Source organism: Puma concolor, chromosome C1 (genome assembly GCF_028749965.1).
Source record: "Puma concolor isolate L17-30 chromosome C1, mPumCon1.1.hap2, whole genome shotgun sequence".
Taxonomy (NCBI): domain Eukaryota; kingdom Metazoa; phylum Chordata; class Mammalia; order Carnivora; family Felidae; genus Puma; species Puma concolor.
Window position 1 is genome coordinate 50469902 of NC_141674.1, and position 13562 is coordinate 50483463.

Genomic DNA, 13562 nt, shown 5'->3' on the forward strand with positions numbered 1-13562 from the left:
AGTCCCTGAGGAAAAAATAGATCAAAGCTCTGTGTTTACTTCCTTAATGTAAATGTATCAAGATAACATCATCCTATATTGTATTGTAATATTGGAACTCGCTGCAGATAAGGGACAGAGAGATTCCTTTGTAGTCCATCTGGATACAGTAGGTTAGATTAAGGGCATATAAAGTATGAAGGCAGAAACCATATAAAATATAAGCTTGCATCAGTACATATCTGAAGACCATTTTTTGACTCTCCATCAATGAACTTTGTTTAGTGTGGCACCATTTTCCTGGTGATTTTTTGCTACCCAACCCCAACAATTTAACAACCTCAGACTGTTTTTTATATTTTGCTTGTACGACCCAAGAAGAAAATGCGCAGAGTCATTCTTCAAGTGATATTTTGAAACTGGCACTGCTTGCATAATAGATTTGCTAACAAAATATCACAAGAAGAGAAAAGCAGGCTTTTCCACACACTATCTTGTCCATTTGATGTTAGTAGTAGTTCATGGAAGTCTCTAAAAATCAAGCGGCTTATACATGTGCAGCTATAACATTCCCCATAAAGGAATTAGGAATGTCTCAGTTACAAACAGATCATGAGAAAATAATTCAGTGAAATGGATACGTTTTTTGATTATGATTATAACTGTTTATCTGCTATCTCTGCAAAGGAATGATTTAATCAAAGAGACCTCATTTCCGCCCCCACCCCCCAGCCCCCCCCCTACCCCCCCCCCCCCCCCCCGCCCAAAAAGAACTTCAAAAACCAAAAAAAAATAACGAAAAACAAATTCCCTGTATGGCTCCCCTAAAGGATTGACTTCCCATTTGGGGAAAGCCTTGGTCAAGTAGCTGGGTTCATTGTCATGAAGATTAGTGTGATGTTGAAATAAGTACTAATGGTCAAATTACAGGAGTGAAAAAGTTTAAGAATAGGTTTTGGTTTGGGCCTGAAAGGGTTAATTAAGTTTTTTTCACGGGTTATTAAAGACCCCCAACCCATGTCTTCAGGAGTCATATTGACACCACACCACAGGGCAACTCGCTTCTCTATTGACATGTTGCTGGTCAGAGCACAATAGCCTTCTGTGTCTGAAAATCATTGCTAAAATCATCTCAAGGAAAAAAAAAAAGTTTGAAAGCTCTAACGTTAGACAAAAGCCCAAGAGCTGCAGTGCGCAGCTCAAAAACCCGGAGTCAGCAACTTCTATTGATTAAAAACTAACCTTTAAAGTAACTCTGAGAGTGTGTGGTTAGCATTTAAATTTAAACATGTCATGAGTTGATTTGTGTTACTGAATACCAACTCAGAAGGAGTAACATTCACATCACATTTTTTTTTTCTAATTCCCTTAAGCAGCTAAAGTATTTCATGAAATGTCAATAGGGCAAAAAGAAAAAGTGGGGGGGGGGCAATGCTAGGCCTTGTAGTTTTCTTTCCCATGCAAATATTCACACACACACACACCCCCACCAAAGAAAAGTATGGAGAGTGAAACACAATAATTAGTCCTTTGTCTAACTTTCCCAAGTGCCAGAGAAAGACAGATTAATTAAATATACAACAGTGTTGGTTTTTGGAGTGGGGGTCTTGCTTGCTGTGTAGGTCATAAATTAGGCAGAATAAATACTTCAATGTGTTTGCAGTGGGCCTGCTACGTCAGAGCCACTGGAAGGTTGGTGGGAGGAGAACGGAGGGTTTCTTGCTAATGATAGTCACGTCTGGGTCTGTCTGGTTGCTCTTAGCAACCAGACATGATGTAACACCAGGATGAACTTGAACTTGGGGGACTTGAAAAGAGAACAATAGACCAGAGCAATCAATAAAGCCTATTTCAGTGAAGGATTACAGAGCTGCTCTGGGGTAACCTTGTCGGCAAGGCACACACTGAATAGTAAGATGTGTGAAGAAACTTTTTTTTTTTTTTTTTTTTTGCTTTGCTTTTTAAGAGAAGTGCAGAGGCATTGCAGATTTTTGTAGCACTCTGAGGTTGTGTCCAGAAACCGTGGTATGGAAAACTGCTCCCCCTGCTGACTCCCTGGGTCCCCGATGTTTGCTTCAAGAGCTACTATGCAGTGTCAGATTGAAGAAGGCTGGGATTTCACAACTGACTTAGAAAGTGTGAGAACAGAAAATCTGTAAGCGTGATTTGACGCACCCAAACTTTGAGACTGTTTTGTTGACGAGAGAATGCAGCTGCAGCGTGAGTCCATCAGCGTGAGTAGGAGAGGCCTACTAAAAATACGGTTTGGGGGCTCGCCTGCCCTCTCTTCTCTTCCCCCCTCTTCTTCCTTTTGTCCAGTTGGATTTAGGCCGTGTATTTGCCAGGATGATTTCCTTTCGGGACACAAGAGGCTATATTGTGTTCCCTCAAAGCATGTGGTCAAAGAAGACATCGAAAAGTACCCAGGATGAGTCGTTTTACGGTTTAGGCTTAGGTGTTTCAAGTCCTCTGGAAATCAAAGGTAGCTTGTGTGACCAGGAAATCTCATACCCACCTCCATGTAGCTATCACTTTGCCATTTATCCCTGGTATCAGAGTCCTTAATTCACCTAATTGAATCTCCTGGGCACCGATGAACCTTCATTGGACTGAATCAACTCAGTTGTACCCCCTTTCTGAGAGTGCCAACTCAGTGATTTTCACAGGCATTCACTGTTGCTGGAAGTTGATGATTTTGCTGTGAATGATGATGAATATGGTGAACTTGGCAGGGTATCACCAGAGAAAAGTTGGCGAAAGCCACGTGCTTCTCTATTTCACTTGAGAAACTGACTCTGATATTAGACCATAACTGGTCACTTTGTGTAGGCAGCAGAGAAAGAAACTCCAGCATATAAAGTGATATATCACCGGACTGTTGTCCAAAGCTCATCACCTGAGGATTTTTGGAAAGGTAACTGGTAACAGGGCCCAGCAGGCATATGGAAGTCTCTAAATAAATGCTAAATGAGCAAAAGCATGAACACAGGCTATGCAGTGGCCTCGTTTTTGTCATTTGGACCTCATGGCAGGTAATAGGGTGCGGTATTGATATCACTTGATTGTTATCTGTCATTTTTGAAAATATTATTTTAGAAATAGTGAGCTGAAAGCATTTTGTGTCATAAAATCTACCTCCTGCACATATAAGGAGACGGGGTATAAAAGAGGTGCTGTGACTTGCCTAAATACGCAGGACTCTTGGTACGCCACTTTTTCTAATTCACCTCCACTTATTTTTGTATCACTATTGACCATCTGTACCTGTTAAAAGAATGTCACAATACCATCTTTAGTGCCTACATCTCATTGAAAAGGAGATGTGCTAGAACTACCCTGGGATCCAGCTATCGCACTACTGGGTATTTACCCAAAATGTACAAAAACTCTGCGTCAAAGGGATACATGCGCCCCTATGTTTATAGAGCATTATTTACAATAGCCAAAATATAGGAGCAGCCCAACTGTCCATCGCTTGATGAATGGATGAAGAATGTGTGTATATGCGTGCACACACACACACACACACACACACACACACACACACTGAAATACTATTCAGCCATAAAAAAGAATGAAATCTTCCATTTGCAATGACATGGATGGAGCTAGAAAGTATAATGCTAAGTGAAATCAGTGAGAGACAAGTACTATATGATTTCACTCGTGTGTGGAATTTAAGAAGCAAAGCAAACAAGCAAAGGGGGGGGGGGGAGAGAGAGACAAACCCAGAAACAGACTCTGAACTAGAGAATAAACTGATAGTTACCAGAGGGGAGGTGGGTAGGAATGGAAGAAATAGGTGATGGGGATTAAGGAGTGCACCTGTCATGATGAGTACCAGGTGATTAAAATAAAATGTAAATAACTAAAAAGAGGGAATATTAAAAAAAAAAAGATGTGAAAATCATCAAAATAGACCTTGATCAGCCCGTGAAACCTCTCCCCTCACCCATTGTCCATTCATTGAACACTTTTTTGTTGAGAACCTTCTACTCCAGGCACTGCTGGGCACTGAAGACTCAGTGACCAGGTGATTGAGCTCCGTGCCGTGCCCTCCTGTAGATTGCTATATATATATATATATATATATATATATATATATATATATATATGGCACACAAATACTTTATTTCTAAGACACATTCAGAATGTTGGCAAACCTCAATGAAGTCATTGAGTTTTAACTTCAGAGGAATAAGATTAGCTTCAGTGACTCAATATTTACTACTGTTTGTCAATCCTCTACCTCCCCAGAAAATTCCGCCCCCCTTCCTCCCCTTCATTCCTGATACAGATCCCAATTTCTTGGTTGGAAGGGCAACTTCTAAAATACGTTACTTTCGAAATTGTACCTCTAATCACTCTCTTCCTTTTGTCTTCCAGTCCTGGTACCTGGGATAAAAGTCGCAGCGTCCCACCATCCACCAGACAGACCACCTGACCCCTTCTCAACTCTGTAACATGGACGCATCCTCAACCCAGCGCGGTTACAACTTCACTGTCAGTGGAAGGGGAGAATCAAATCAACTTGTACATGGAAACAGCGAGCATTATGGTCAAACAGCAAAGGCCATAACCTTTTGGGATTTTTTTTTTAAATACTTTAGGGACTGTTGTAATTTTCTCATATGGTGCTGGAAATGGTTGGGCTTTGTAACACGTGGAGTGTTCCCGTGGTAGCGTGAGCATTAGGTGATGTGGCTAGCGGAGGTCTACCCTTGCTCACTGACTTCCCGTTGTAACACACTTTCCTTACGGAGCCTGGCTGTTTCACAGTATTTCATGAATTTACCCACACAGGTGTGAGCCTCCTTGAGTCATCGGGAGGCACATGGAGAACTAAATCTTTTGTAGTAGCTGAGATCTGCAATATATAACTTACGGGACAGTCAAAGGGCAATGTTTTTCTGTAACATATTGGAGAAAGAAAATGCAGTTATGTTCCTTTTTTATTTTTTCTTTTAGTTTGGTTTTGGTTCAGCAGTCAGCAGTTAAATATATAACATGGCCCACAAGGACAGTGAATCCACTCACGTTGCAGAACAATTCCGAAATGACAAACTACTACTACTATTCAGTTTTTTAAAAGTTGTGAAATGCTGCACTTACATTTAAAAAAAAAAACATTTTTTCAACAATTTCAACAATGACACACAAATTCACGTGGAAATGGGGAAGATGGTCTGTTTTGACAGAAACTGACAGGAATCAATCAAAACAATCGAATTTTGAAATGAGTAAAGTGCAATTTCATTGGATAGCTAAATATCTTTGTAAGATAGAGATTGTTGAAAATTCTATTTTTGTTTTTCAAGTCCTTCCACCCCAGGACTCTAAATTATTGGGGTAAAAAAACAGCCTTGCAAGAAAAAGGGGAGCTATTTTTGCTTTTTATGTTTTTTATTGTTAAACTTGTATCCCTTTAAAAACTGAAGGAAAATTTAAAAAAAAAAAAACAAAAAACAAATCTAATGGTGCTTTTACCACGATATGTTAACTACATTAAATGCTAATTAATTATTTTCTGTTATCAAAGCACATAACTAAAATGAAATCATGGTATCTGTTAATTTTATAATAAGCTAGAAGTCACTATAATGGATTATGCCAATTCTGAAAATTTTTACATGTATCCAGCAACATAGGATTTATCAGTTATCAGACACTTCATTGTACCAGAGATTGTCCAGAACTTTTAAAGACCTTTGCGCCCCTGAACTGGGCTATGGGAAAATAATAATAATGATGATGATGATAAAACCAATACTGACACAAATGCTGGTGCCCATTCAGATCAAGGGTACCTGTTAGGGAAAAAAAAAGTTTGCACCCCCAAATGTCCTGTATCTTATGTAAACACACACACACACGCACACACAAACACACACACACAAAAAACAACAAAAAAACATACAAAAAAAAGTGCAAGTGATTTTTCTACCAGACAGCGAAGCACCCCTTTGCTTCCCATGCAACTTCAAGAAGGTTTCCTATACTATACATATATATACGTTCTGGTTGGCAAGCCCTGCTGATCAGAGAAAGTCTCTGCATGTTCTAGTGTTAGTAACTAATTTTTATATAGTTAATGTAGGATAAAGTAGAGTGCATTAAGACACAATATTGTAATCCCTACTCTAGGCACTTGCCTTTAAACTATGTTTTTCAGCCCTTCAGAAGGGTTCTACTACTGTCCTATACAATCAAGTAACTGAAATTCTTGGGAAGACACTTTGCTCCTCATCTTTCCCCCGAAACAATGTTGTTTTGTTTTGTTTTTTTTCCTTAATTTGCACGAAAACAAAAATTCCATATCAATGTGCCTTGCCCTGGATAGCGATTATTTGTGGAATTGTTGCACATATGCTCCTCTATTGAAAGGGGTTTTTCCCTAGTCAAGCATTTGGAGACACTTTTTGTAAATGTGACTTTTATGTCAGCCATCGTCAGTTTCAACATCTAGAACTAAATAGAAAGTTAGTTGTTCCGCAGATAGGAGTAGTCTTTATTGTCCTCTGTGGTCAGTGGCAGTGCTATTCTGAGATCTGTAGATGGCTTAGAATATCAGTATTTTGGATGTTGCTGCATTTTACAATTTATTTGGAGTCTTCCTTTATTTTCCCCCCAGATATATGAAAATATGCAATACCTGCTTATATCGTGTAGAAAAGCTTAGCGATTATTAATTTTTCTTTTATTTTTTTTATTTGACCAAAGTCGGTGCTGCACTTGACGCAGTGTGTTTTAGGTGTTTGTCTTTGTACTTTTTTTGTGATTTTTGAATGCACGTGCGCAGGAAGGGCTCCTCTTAGAGAAGCAGTCAAACTGTGAAGCACTAAGCTGACCCTGCTTCAAGCAATTTTGTTTTTACAACTGTTCCTTTCACAAGCAAGCCTTAAAAAAAAAAAAAGACAACTTCCTTTTTCTTCAGCTCCCACACCCCATTTTTCTTAGCAGACCGCAGTCAATCCACATTCAATAAAAAGGATATAATGCCCATTTTTATATGCACGTTTTTAAACTTCCAAGTTCTGAAAATTGTTTACTGGTTATCTCTATTTAAGGAAAAAAAAATAAAATAAAACATTTTGGATTTTCATATGTGTCTGATAAGTGGTTGAATAGTCGTTTGACGCTCTTGTGTGGTGTGGTTGTCAGTATATGGTGTCACTTCCTATAGCCAGCCAGCATAATTCGCCTTCCCCGATAGCACTTAGCTGGGCATTACTTTCTTATGACATATGTGCACTAAAAAAAAGAAAAAAGAAAAAAAAAAAGAAAAAAAAATAGCAGCTTTCAGTGCTTCACAGTGAAGGGAAAAAAAGCCTAGACAAACATTTTGTCAGAACCTTTGCTATAAGCCAAGGTATTACCAGTAAATTGGTTGTATATACAATAAAATTGCACCCTTTTTTTAAAACAAAACAAACTAAGCAATAGTTTGGGCAGTTTTAGTTGTTTCTAGTGAGCATGTTGTAGTCATGACTGCAAAGAGAGAGGATAAACTGCCCGCTCAGAAGATATGTAATTTGTATTGTTGTATAGTTTTATTGATTACACTGATTTATTCTACCCTATTTTATAACGCAGGACTTTTGTAATGTTGTTTAAATGAGGAAACATTTCTGTCAAATTAGCCTAGTGAAATTTCTGATTGTCCATTATAAAGGCAGCGTTCATAGAATTGCTTTTCTTTCTTTCCCGCCCCCCCCCCCCCGCCCTCCTCCCCCACCTCGGGAACTGGATTTAAGTTTAAAACTTTCCTGTTTCCTTTTTTTTTTTTTTTTGTAAGTATTTAAATACAGTTATTTTTTTCTCTCAATGGTATAGCATATTCCTATGCTTGAGAAGTATAGGTCTACTGAAAAACCATTGTAAATGGACGTTACAGGTATGCTGTATTTTTGAAGGTATTTTGTTGTATTCAGTTTGATGAAGCTAAAATTAGGGAACTCTGAACAGATTTGCAGGAAAAAAAAATGTTTTAAAGGCTTTAAAACATTAAGGAGGCAGTCTAGGGTGATAACGAACAGGGGTTAAGTATTAAATACACTAAGTTACATTTTTGTTCATGTTTCATTGTCCAGAAAGCAGCAGGAAACTAGTTCAGTTGTGATCAAGCAGGAAAAAAGAAACACCAACAAGCTGAGTGTTTACCTTTTAGATGAAAGCCAAGCGAAGATGTTTGAGGAAGACTTTGCTACCTGGGGTGTGTAGACTGACAGGCTGAGGGCTGGCCCAGTGGAAAGGCCCCGCCCTTGATTCTGAGACACATTTGAATTTTTTCTCTCCCATCAAATGGCATTAACAATATTGGCAAAGAGAAGTCCCTCAAATCACTCTCCACGTTTTTTTCTTTGGGAACTGAAGTCAGAGGCACAAACACTAAATCTGATCATTTTTCTATATGCTTTTTTTTTTTTTCTCCTGGCCCATCCCCTGCCACTAAAATGCTCCTTTTCTGATCATTCACGGGCAGAGGCCTTCTCCCTAATGCCACTCTATCCATCCCAGAGCCTTTCACTTTGCTTTGAGGTTCGGGCAAACTTTTCTGTTTCTTCACATCCTGGCATGGCCTCTATTGGTGTCAGCTCCTCCCCGCCCCCAACCCTGCAAGCCCACGACAACAAGAAAGTACACCTCCCCAAGCTTGCATCCTTCATTCTCTGACAGCCCAAGTGTAAGGGAACCCCGACTTTCCAGAGTCATGGTGTTCATTCAGCCCACAGCAATATGCAAAACCCATCCCTCAAAAAGCTTGTCTTTTACTTTTCAAACCTTTATCCCCCTACACCTTGAATACTGTAGTTACAGCATCATCAAGTATTTACAAAATCTGGATTAAGAAAAACATTTTTTCCCTTGTGATTTTTTTTGGGGGGGGTGGGGTGGGAGGGGAGGGATTTCTAAGAATGTCGTTTAATGTACTTTGCATCATGTCTCTGGAAATATCTTTTTGTCCATAATGGTGGTGGTCTCTCTCTCTCTCTCTGTCTCTGTCTCTCTCCCATATTTCTTTCTTTCCTTCTATCTTTCTGTCAGGTTTTTTTTTTGTTTTTGTTTTTTTTTCCCGGTAGCAGGCCTCCATAGAACAAATTCAAAACACCACTGGCATGATAGTGTAAGGAGAGCTTCAGTGGCGCCTCACCAACCCCCCCCCCCCCCACAACCCCGAGATCTGTCCCAGGACAGTCTCGTCTCAGAAAGCTGCACTGCCCACAGGCAGGGCTTTCATTCAAATCGGCTTCCGAGGCCAATTTCGTCCTGAAGTCAATGCATGTATTTACTGTCTGACGGTAAACCCGCTCTGCCTTCTCCACGTCCAAGGCTGTGCATTTGCCTAATTAGTGTCGTGTATGTTTTCCTTTTATTTTTTTTCCAATAAAAAAGCAGTGGGATGAAAATTGCTTTGATAGATAGCAGGTAACATTGAAGCTGTTCCATAGCACTTAACTGTAGTGAATACTGTGTCACCAATTCTGAAATCAATTTAATGTTTAATGCAAATCCATTACATGGTGCTATAACAGGCTGACAAAATGATTTACACCAATGTGACAACTTGGGCTCAATTCACTCTGCTTTCCAACAGTGTAAATGCATAGCAGTGTTTATCTGCATGAGAACTATGCACTAATCTATCTGAAGAAAAAAAAAAACTATATCAACTTTGGTATCTACTTTCCGTTTACTTCAATCCTTGCCTTTTTGGTCATTGTTATAATGCCAGCTTTAGGACAGAAAGAATTATAAGAAAACCAGCATAATACCTGATATATTAAAATGTAGTGCCTGTGAAATCTGTATTATATTGCTCTTCTGAAGTAAGATTTTTCTACACCGGTAGCCTTTGCTGTCAGTCAGGACCTTCTGGTATAGGTGATGTAAAATAACCGTACAATATTAATGCATGCTATTCCATAATGCTTAGTGAACTGTATGAATATTACTCAAAGTTATGTTAGTCTTTTTTTTTTTTTTTTTTTCTGACTTGGTTCTTGTCAGCTAGGTTTAAGGTATTTCACTGAGAACGCAAATTCTGTCTTTCTTGATTTCGGCTGTTTTCAGTATTTTGGAGGTATACATTTACTTAAATTCAGTATTACTTGTGTTTTTGTTTTCGTTTTTGTTTTTTGTTTTCTTCTTCCTAGGGGACAAGCATGGGTGGTTGATTTCAGAAATCAGTCCCTGGCAAGACTTTTGTCTCAAAACGACCATTTGTATTTCAAGAACTGTGCTACGAAGACACTCTGAGAACATTTCCAAGCGAGGGACATTTTCCTTGACCCTCGACTGAAGCTATGCCGACCCTGGAGCATTTTCTTAATGGACAATGTTCAGCCAGGTACCCATGCTTGATCCGTCTTCACACCAGACTTCCTCATATGAAAAGAAAAAAAAAAAAAATTGAAAAAAATCTTTAAGAAATCACATGGCTATTTAGTTTCATGCACAGTTGCAATATTTTCTTCAGAAATAAAACTCTGTACAAACTTTGGGCCCGATTCATAAGAAAAAGAAGTTTGCTATTAACACGGGATTTTTTTTAAATATACTTTTTTTTGGGTCTAAATTTGAAACTACTTGCTTCCCAAATTAAATGTTTCATCTCACCTTTCCCCCGCCCTAAACCAGCACCCATCTGCCTTTTCTGCCCAAAAGGGTCACATGACCAGATGAGGGGAATGGGGAGATGGGGTGTAGATGCCGGAAATGCTCAGGAAGATAGGGGACCACCTGCAGTTGAGCTCCAGAACGGGGAGGCCGCAGCATGCGGGGGCAGGACCTCGCCTGTGTGCCAGGCATCGTGAGTTTCACATGTGGGCTCCTTATGCGTTTTAATTCAAAAAACACAATTTCCCAAGTGTGTCCACAGGACCACAGGACTGTATGGTGGGAGTGCCCCCTCTAATCCAACCAGAGCACCTGCGGGGGGAGAGGAAACACTCACCAGGTCATGCCCGGTGAACTTTTGTGTCTGCACAGTGCTTTTAAGGGCAAATAGCTGCCCAATGAACTGGGCTATTTTTCCTGCTGTTTTCTGCTCGACTTCTCAAGATGACAGAAGCTTTCCCCCCCTCCATTCTATTTGTGTTATTCTTATTTTCAATTTTTTTTATTTTTTATTTTATTTTTATTTTTTTAGTACTAGTCTATACATCAGCATGTTTTTTGTTTTGTTTTGTTTTGTTTTGTTTTAACATCTCAATCGAAGGTCACAAGGCCGCTGGCTATGTTGGGGTGGAGGTTTGAGAGAGCGGTCGGCTCCCATTTTTTTCTCCCTGGTCTCAGACCAGCCTGTCTGCACTGTGAAGGCGTTTGGTAGAGTCACCACTGAGACACTAACTCAGCCTAGAGCTGGAGCTTTGTCAGGTTCTAGGAGGGCCTTAGTAAAGACTTTCAAAGGCAAACACGTGATTCTCCTTCCCTACACCCTTGACCTCTTAATGCAGAACAAAGTTCTCTGGGGACCTTTCCCACCACCCTTGGAAATCTGTCCACTCAAGATACCTCGGTTTTTTGGGTTTTTTTTTTTTTTCATTTTAAATTGTTGGGGGGTAGGGGACCGAACACTTCCAGAGATGAAAAGAGATCCGTTGTGAAACTAAACACCCCCCCGTGTTAATAACTTGGTTTGACATTTGTTTTTATGAGCCGGGCCCCCTGTGCCTCTAGTATACTTGTATTGACTCTCATAGCTACCCTTTTAGTTTTACTGTGTTCTGTGAAAATTTGTAATTGGTTGAGAATCACTGTGGGCGTCCATTCTTATTCAACTAAATCTCCACAGGTTTTTTGAGCTGGTGTGGATTAGTTTAACTCTTGTATTCAACCATTAGTGCTACCACCTTCTCACATTACAATACAATTACTGGAAGCAAGTACTGCATTTCCTATGCAACAAAAAAGGAAAAATAAAAAATTGCTAATGCTATGGAAGCTGTGTCCTCATTTGCTTTAAATCACACCTGGGTGCTTGTGTGAGTAACGGGGAAGAGTGGGGAAGAGAATGGACGGGTCTTTCTGCACCGGGGAGTTGGCATTATCCTGGATAAATGGCGAGCACATCGCACCCTCCACAGAGGTCTGATGGGCACTGTTGGTTTTCTCACCTGCTTAGACAAATGCAGCGTTTACCCCGTGCTCCCTCTGTGCCTGATACTCTTCTAAGTGCTTTAGATATTGTATCAGTGAGGGCCCAGTCAGGAATCAGGAATAGGGTCTGGTAGGTGTTCCAAGAGGGGGCTCTGCGGTAGCCTACAGAGAAATAATTGTAGGCTTACAGCCACCAGCCCTGGAGCTGGGGACACAAAAAGGAAAAGTTGGGCTAGCGGAACCTAGGCATTCCAAGGAGGAAATCCGCGCAGCCGGTACTTGGGTCTTTACTGAGAGGGGGCGCCATGAAGGTGGGACGCACCACATGCATGGTCACAGACTCCTGCGGGGACGTTGGTGCTAGGATCGCTGAGGGGGAAGCAACCAACAGTATCAGTACTTCTGAGGAGGTGAGGCACGGTGGGTGCTGGGAGAGCTGAAAGGAGGCGGAGGCTCTTGGCGAATGCCTCCTCTGCTGCTGTCACATGTGGGCTGGAGCTGAAACCAGAAAGAAATCCCCTCTCTCCCTTCCCTAGTATTCTAAGACTTCGCCAATGTCTCTGGCTTGATCTAAGCCTCGCCATCTGGGAAGAGAGTACGGAAAAGTTAGGAAGGAAACTACCAGCCCCCCCCCCCCCCCCCCGCCCAGAACAGAGTATAGAGAGGTGAGCTTGCAGACCAGACACAGAAAGTGCACAAGCAGCACGTATATCTCAATCCATTTAATCCTCACAGACACCTCAAAGACCACTGTTTTCATCCCCATTTACAGATGGGGAAACTAAGGCAGAAAGAGATTCAATAAGTCACCCAAGGTCATACAACAACTAAGTAGCAGGTGGGATTCAAATCCAAGAAGTCGGCTTCCAACTTCCATCCCATAGTCACTACAATATATCAACTCAACTATTTATTCAATAAAAATTATTCGAGTACCCATTATGTGCCAGAGACTATGCCAGGGGCTAGGGACAGTAAGTAAATAAAAACTGAGCAACTGTTCTTATAAAGTATACAGCTAGTGGGCAAAATAAGCATTATCCAAAAAAACATAGCAACAGAGGTAAGCTTGTAGTTGTGACGAGGTTTATAAAGGATATACAGTGCTGTGAAAACCCATCGAGATGTAGTAGGACAGACAGATGTTAACTGGCAAAGGGGGCAGGCAGGAAGAAGAATGCTCTGGGCAGAGGGAACAGCATGTGCAAACAGCCTGTGGTGGATGGAGTTTGGCACCTTTGAGGGAGGGAAGGATGGCCCGTCTGGATGAAGAGAAGAAAAGGAGAGGAAATATGTTAGAAGATGAAGCCTGACATTTAAGTCAAGATATTGCAAGGCCTTCCAGGCATATTAGGGACTTTTGTCCTATCCCCTGAGAGCATCCTAAAACACGTGTCAGTCAGATTAGGCTGGATCTATGCTGCGATGCAAACAAGTCCAGAACCTCAGTGGCTTACAACAGTAAAGATTTGCATCTTATTTTG

General features: G+C 40.7%; 1 protein-coding gene across 8 annotated transcripts in view; it reads left to right on the top strand.

The window, feature by feature from the left end:
* NFIA (nuclear factor I A) overlaps positions 1–11917 on the top strand; it is a 574225-nt gene extending 562308 nt beyond the window's left edge. For all 8 annotated transcript variants that reach the window (XM_086717139.1, XM_086717143.1, XM_086717147.1 and 5 more), the window contains one exon: positions 4366–11917. In XM_086717139.1, the coding sequence (XP_086573265.1) occupies positions 4366–4383 (18 nt within the window). In that variant the 3' untranslated portion in view covers positions 4384–11917. The remainder of the gene's footprint in view (positions 1–4365) is intronic.
* Positions 11918–13562: the final 1645 nt, after the last annotated feature.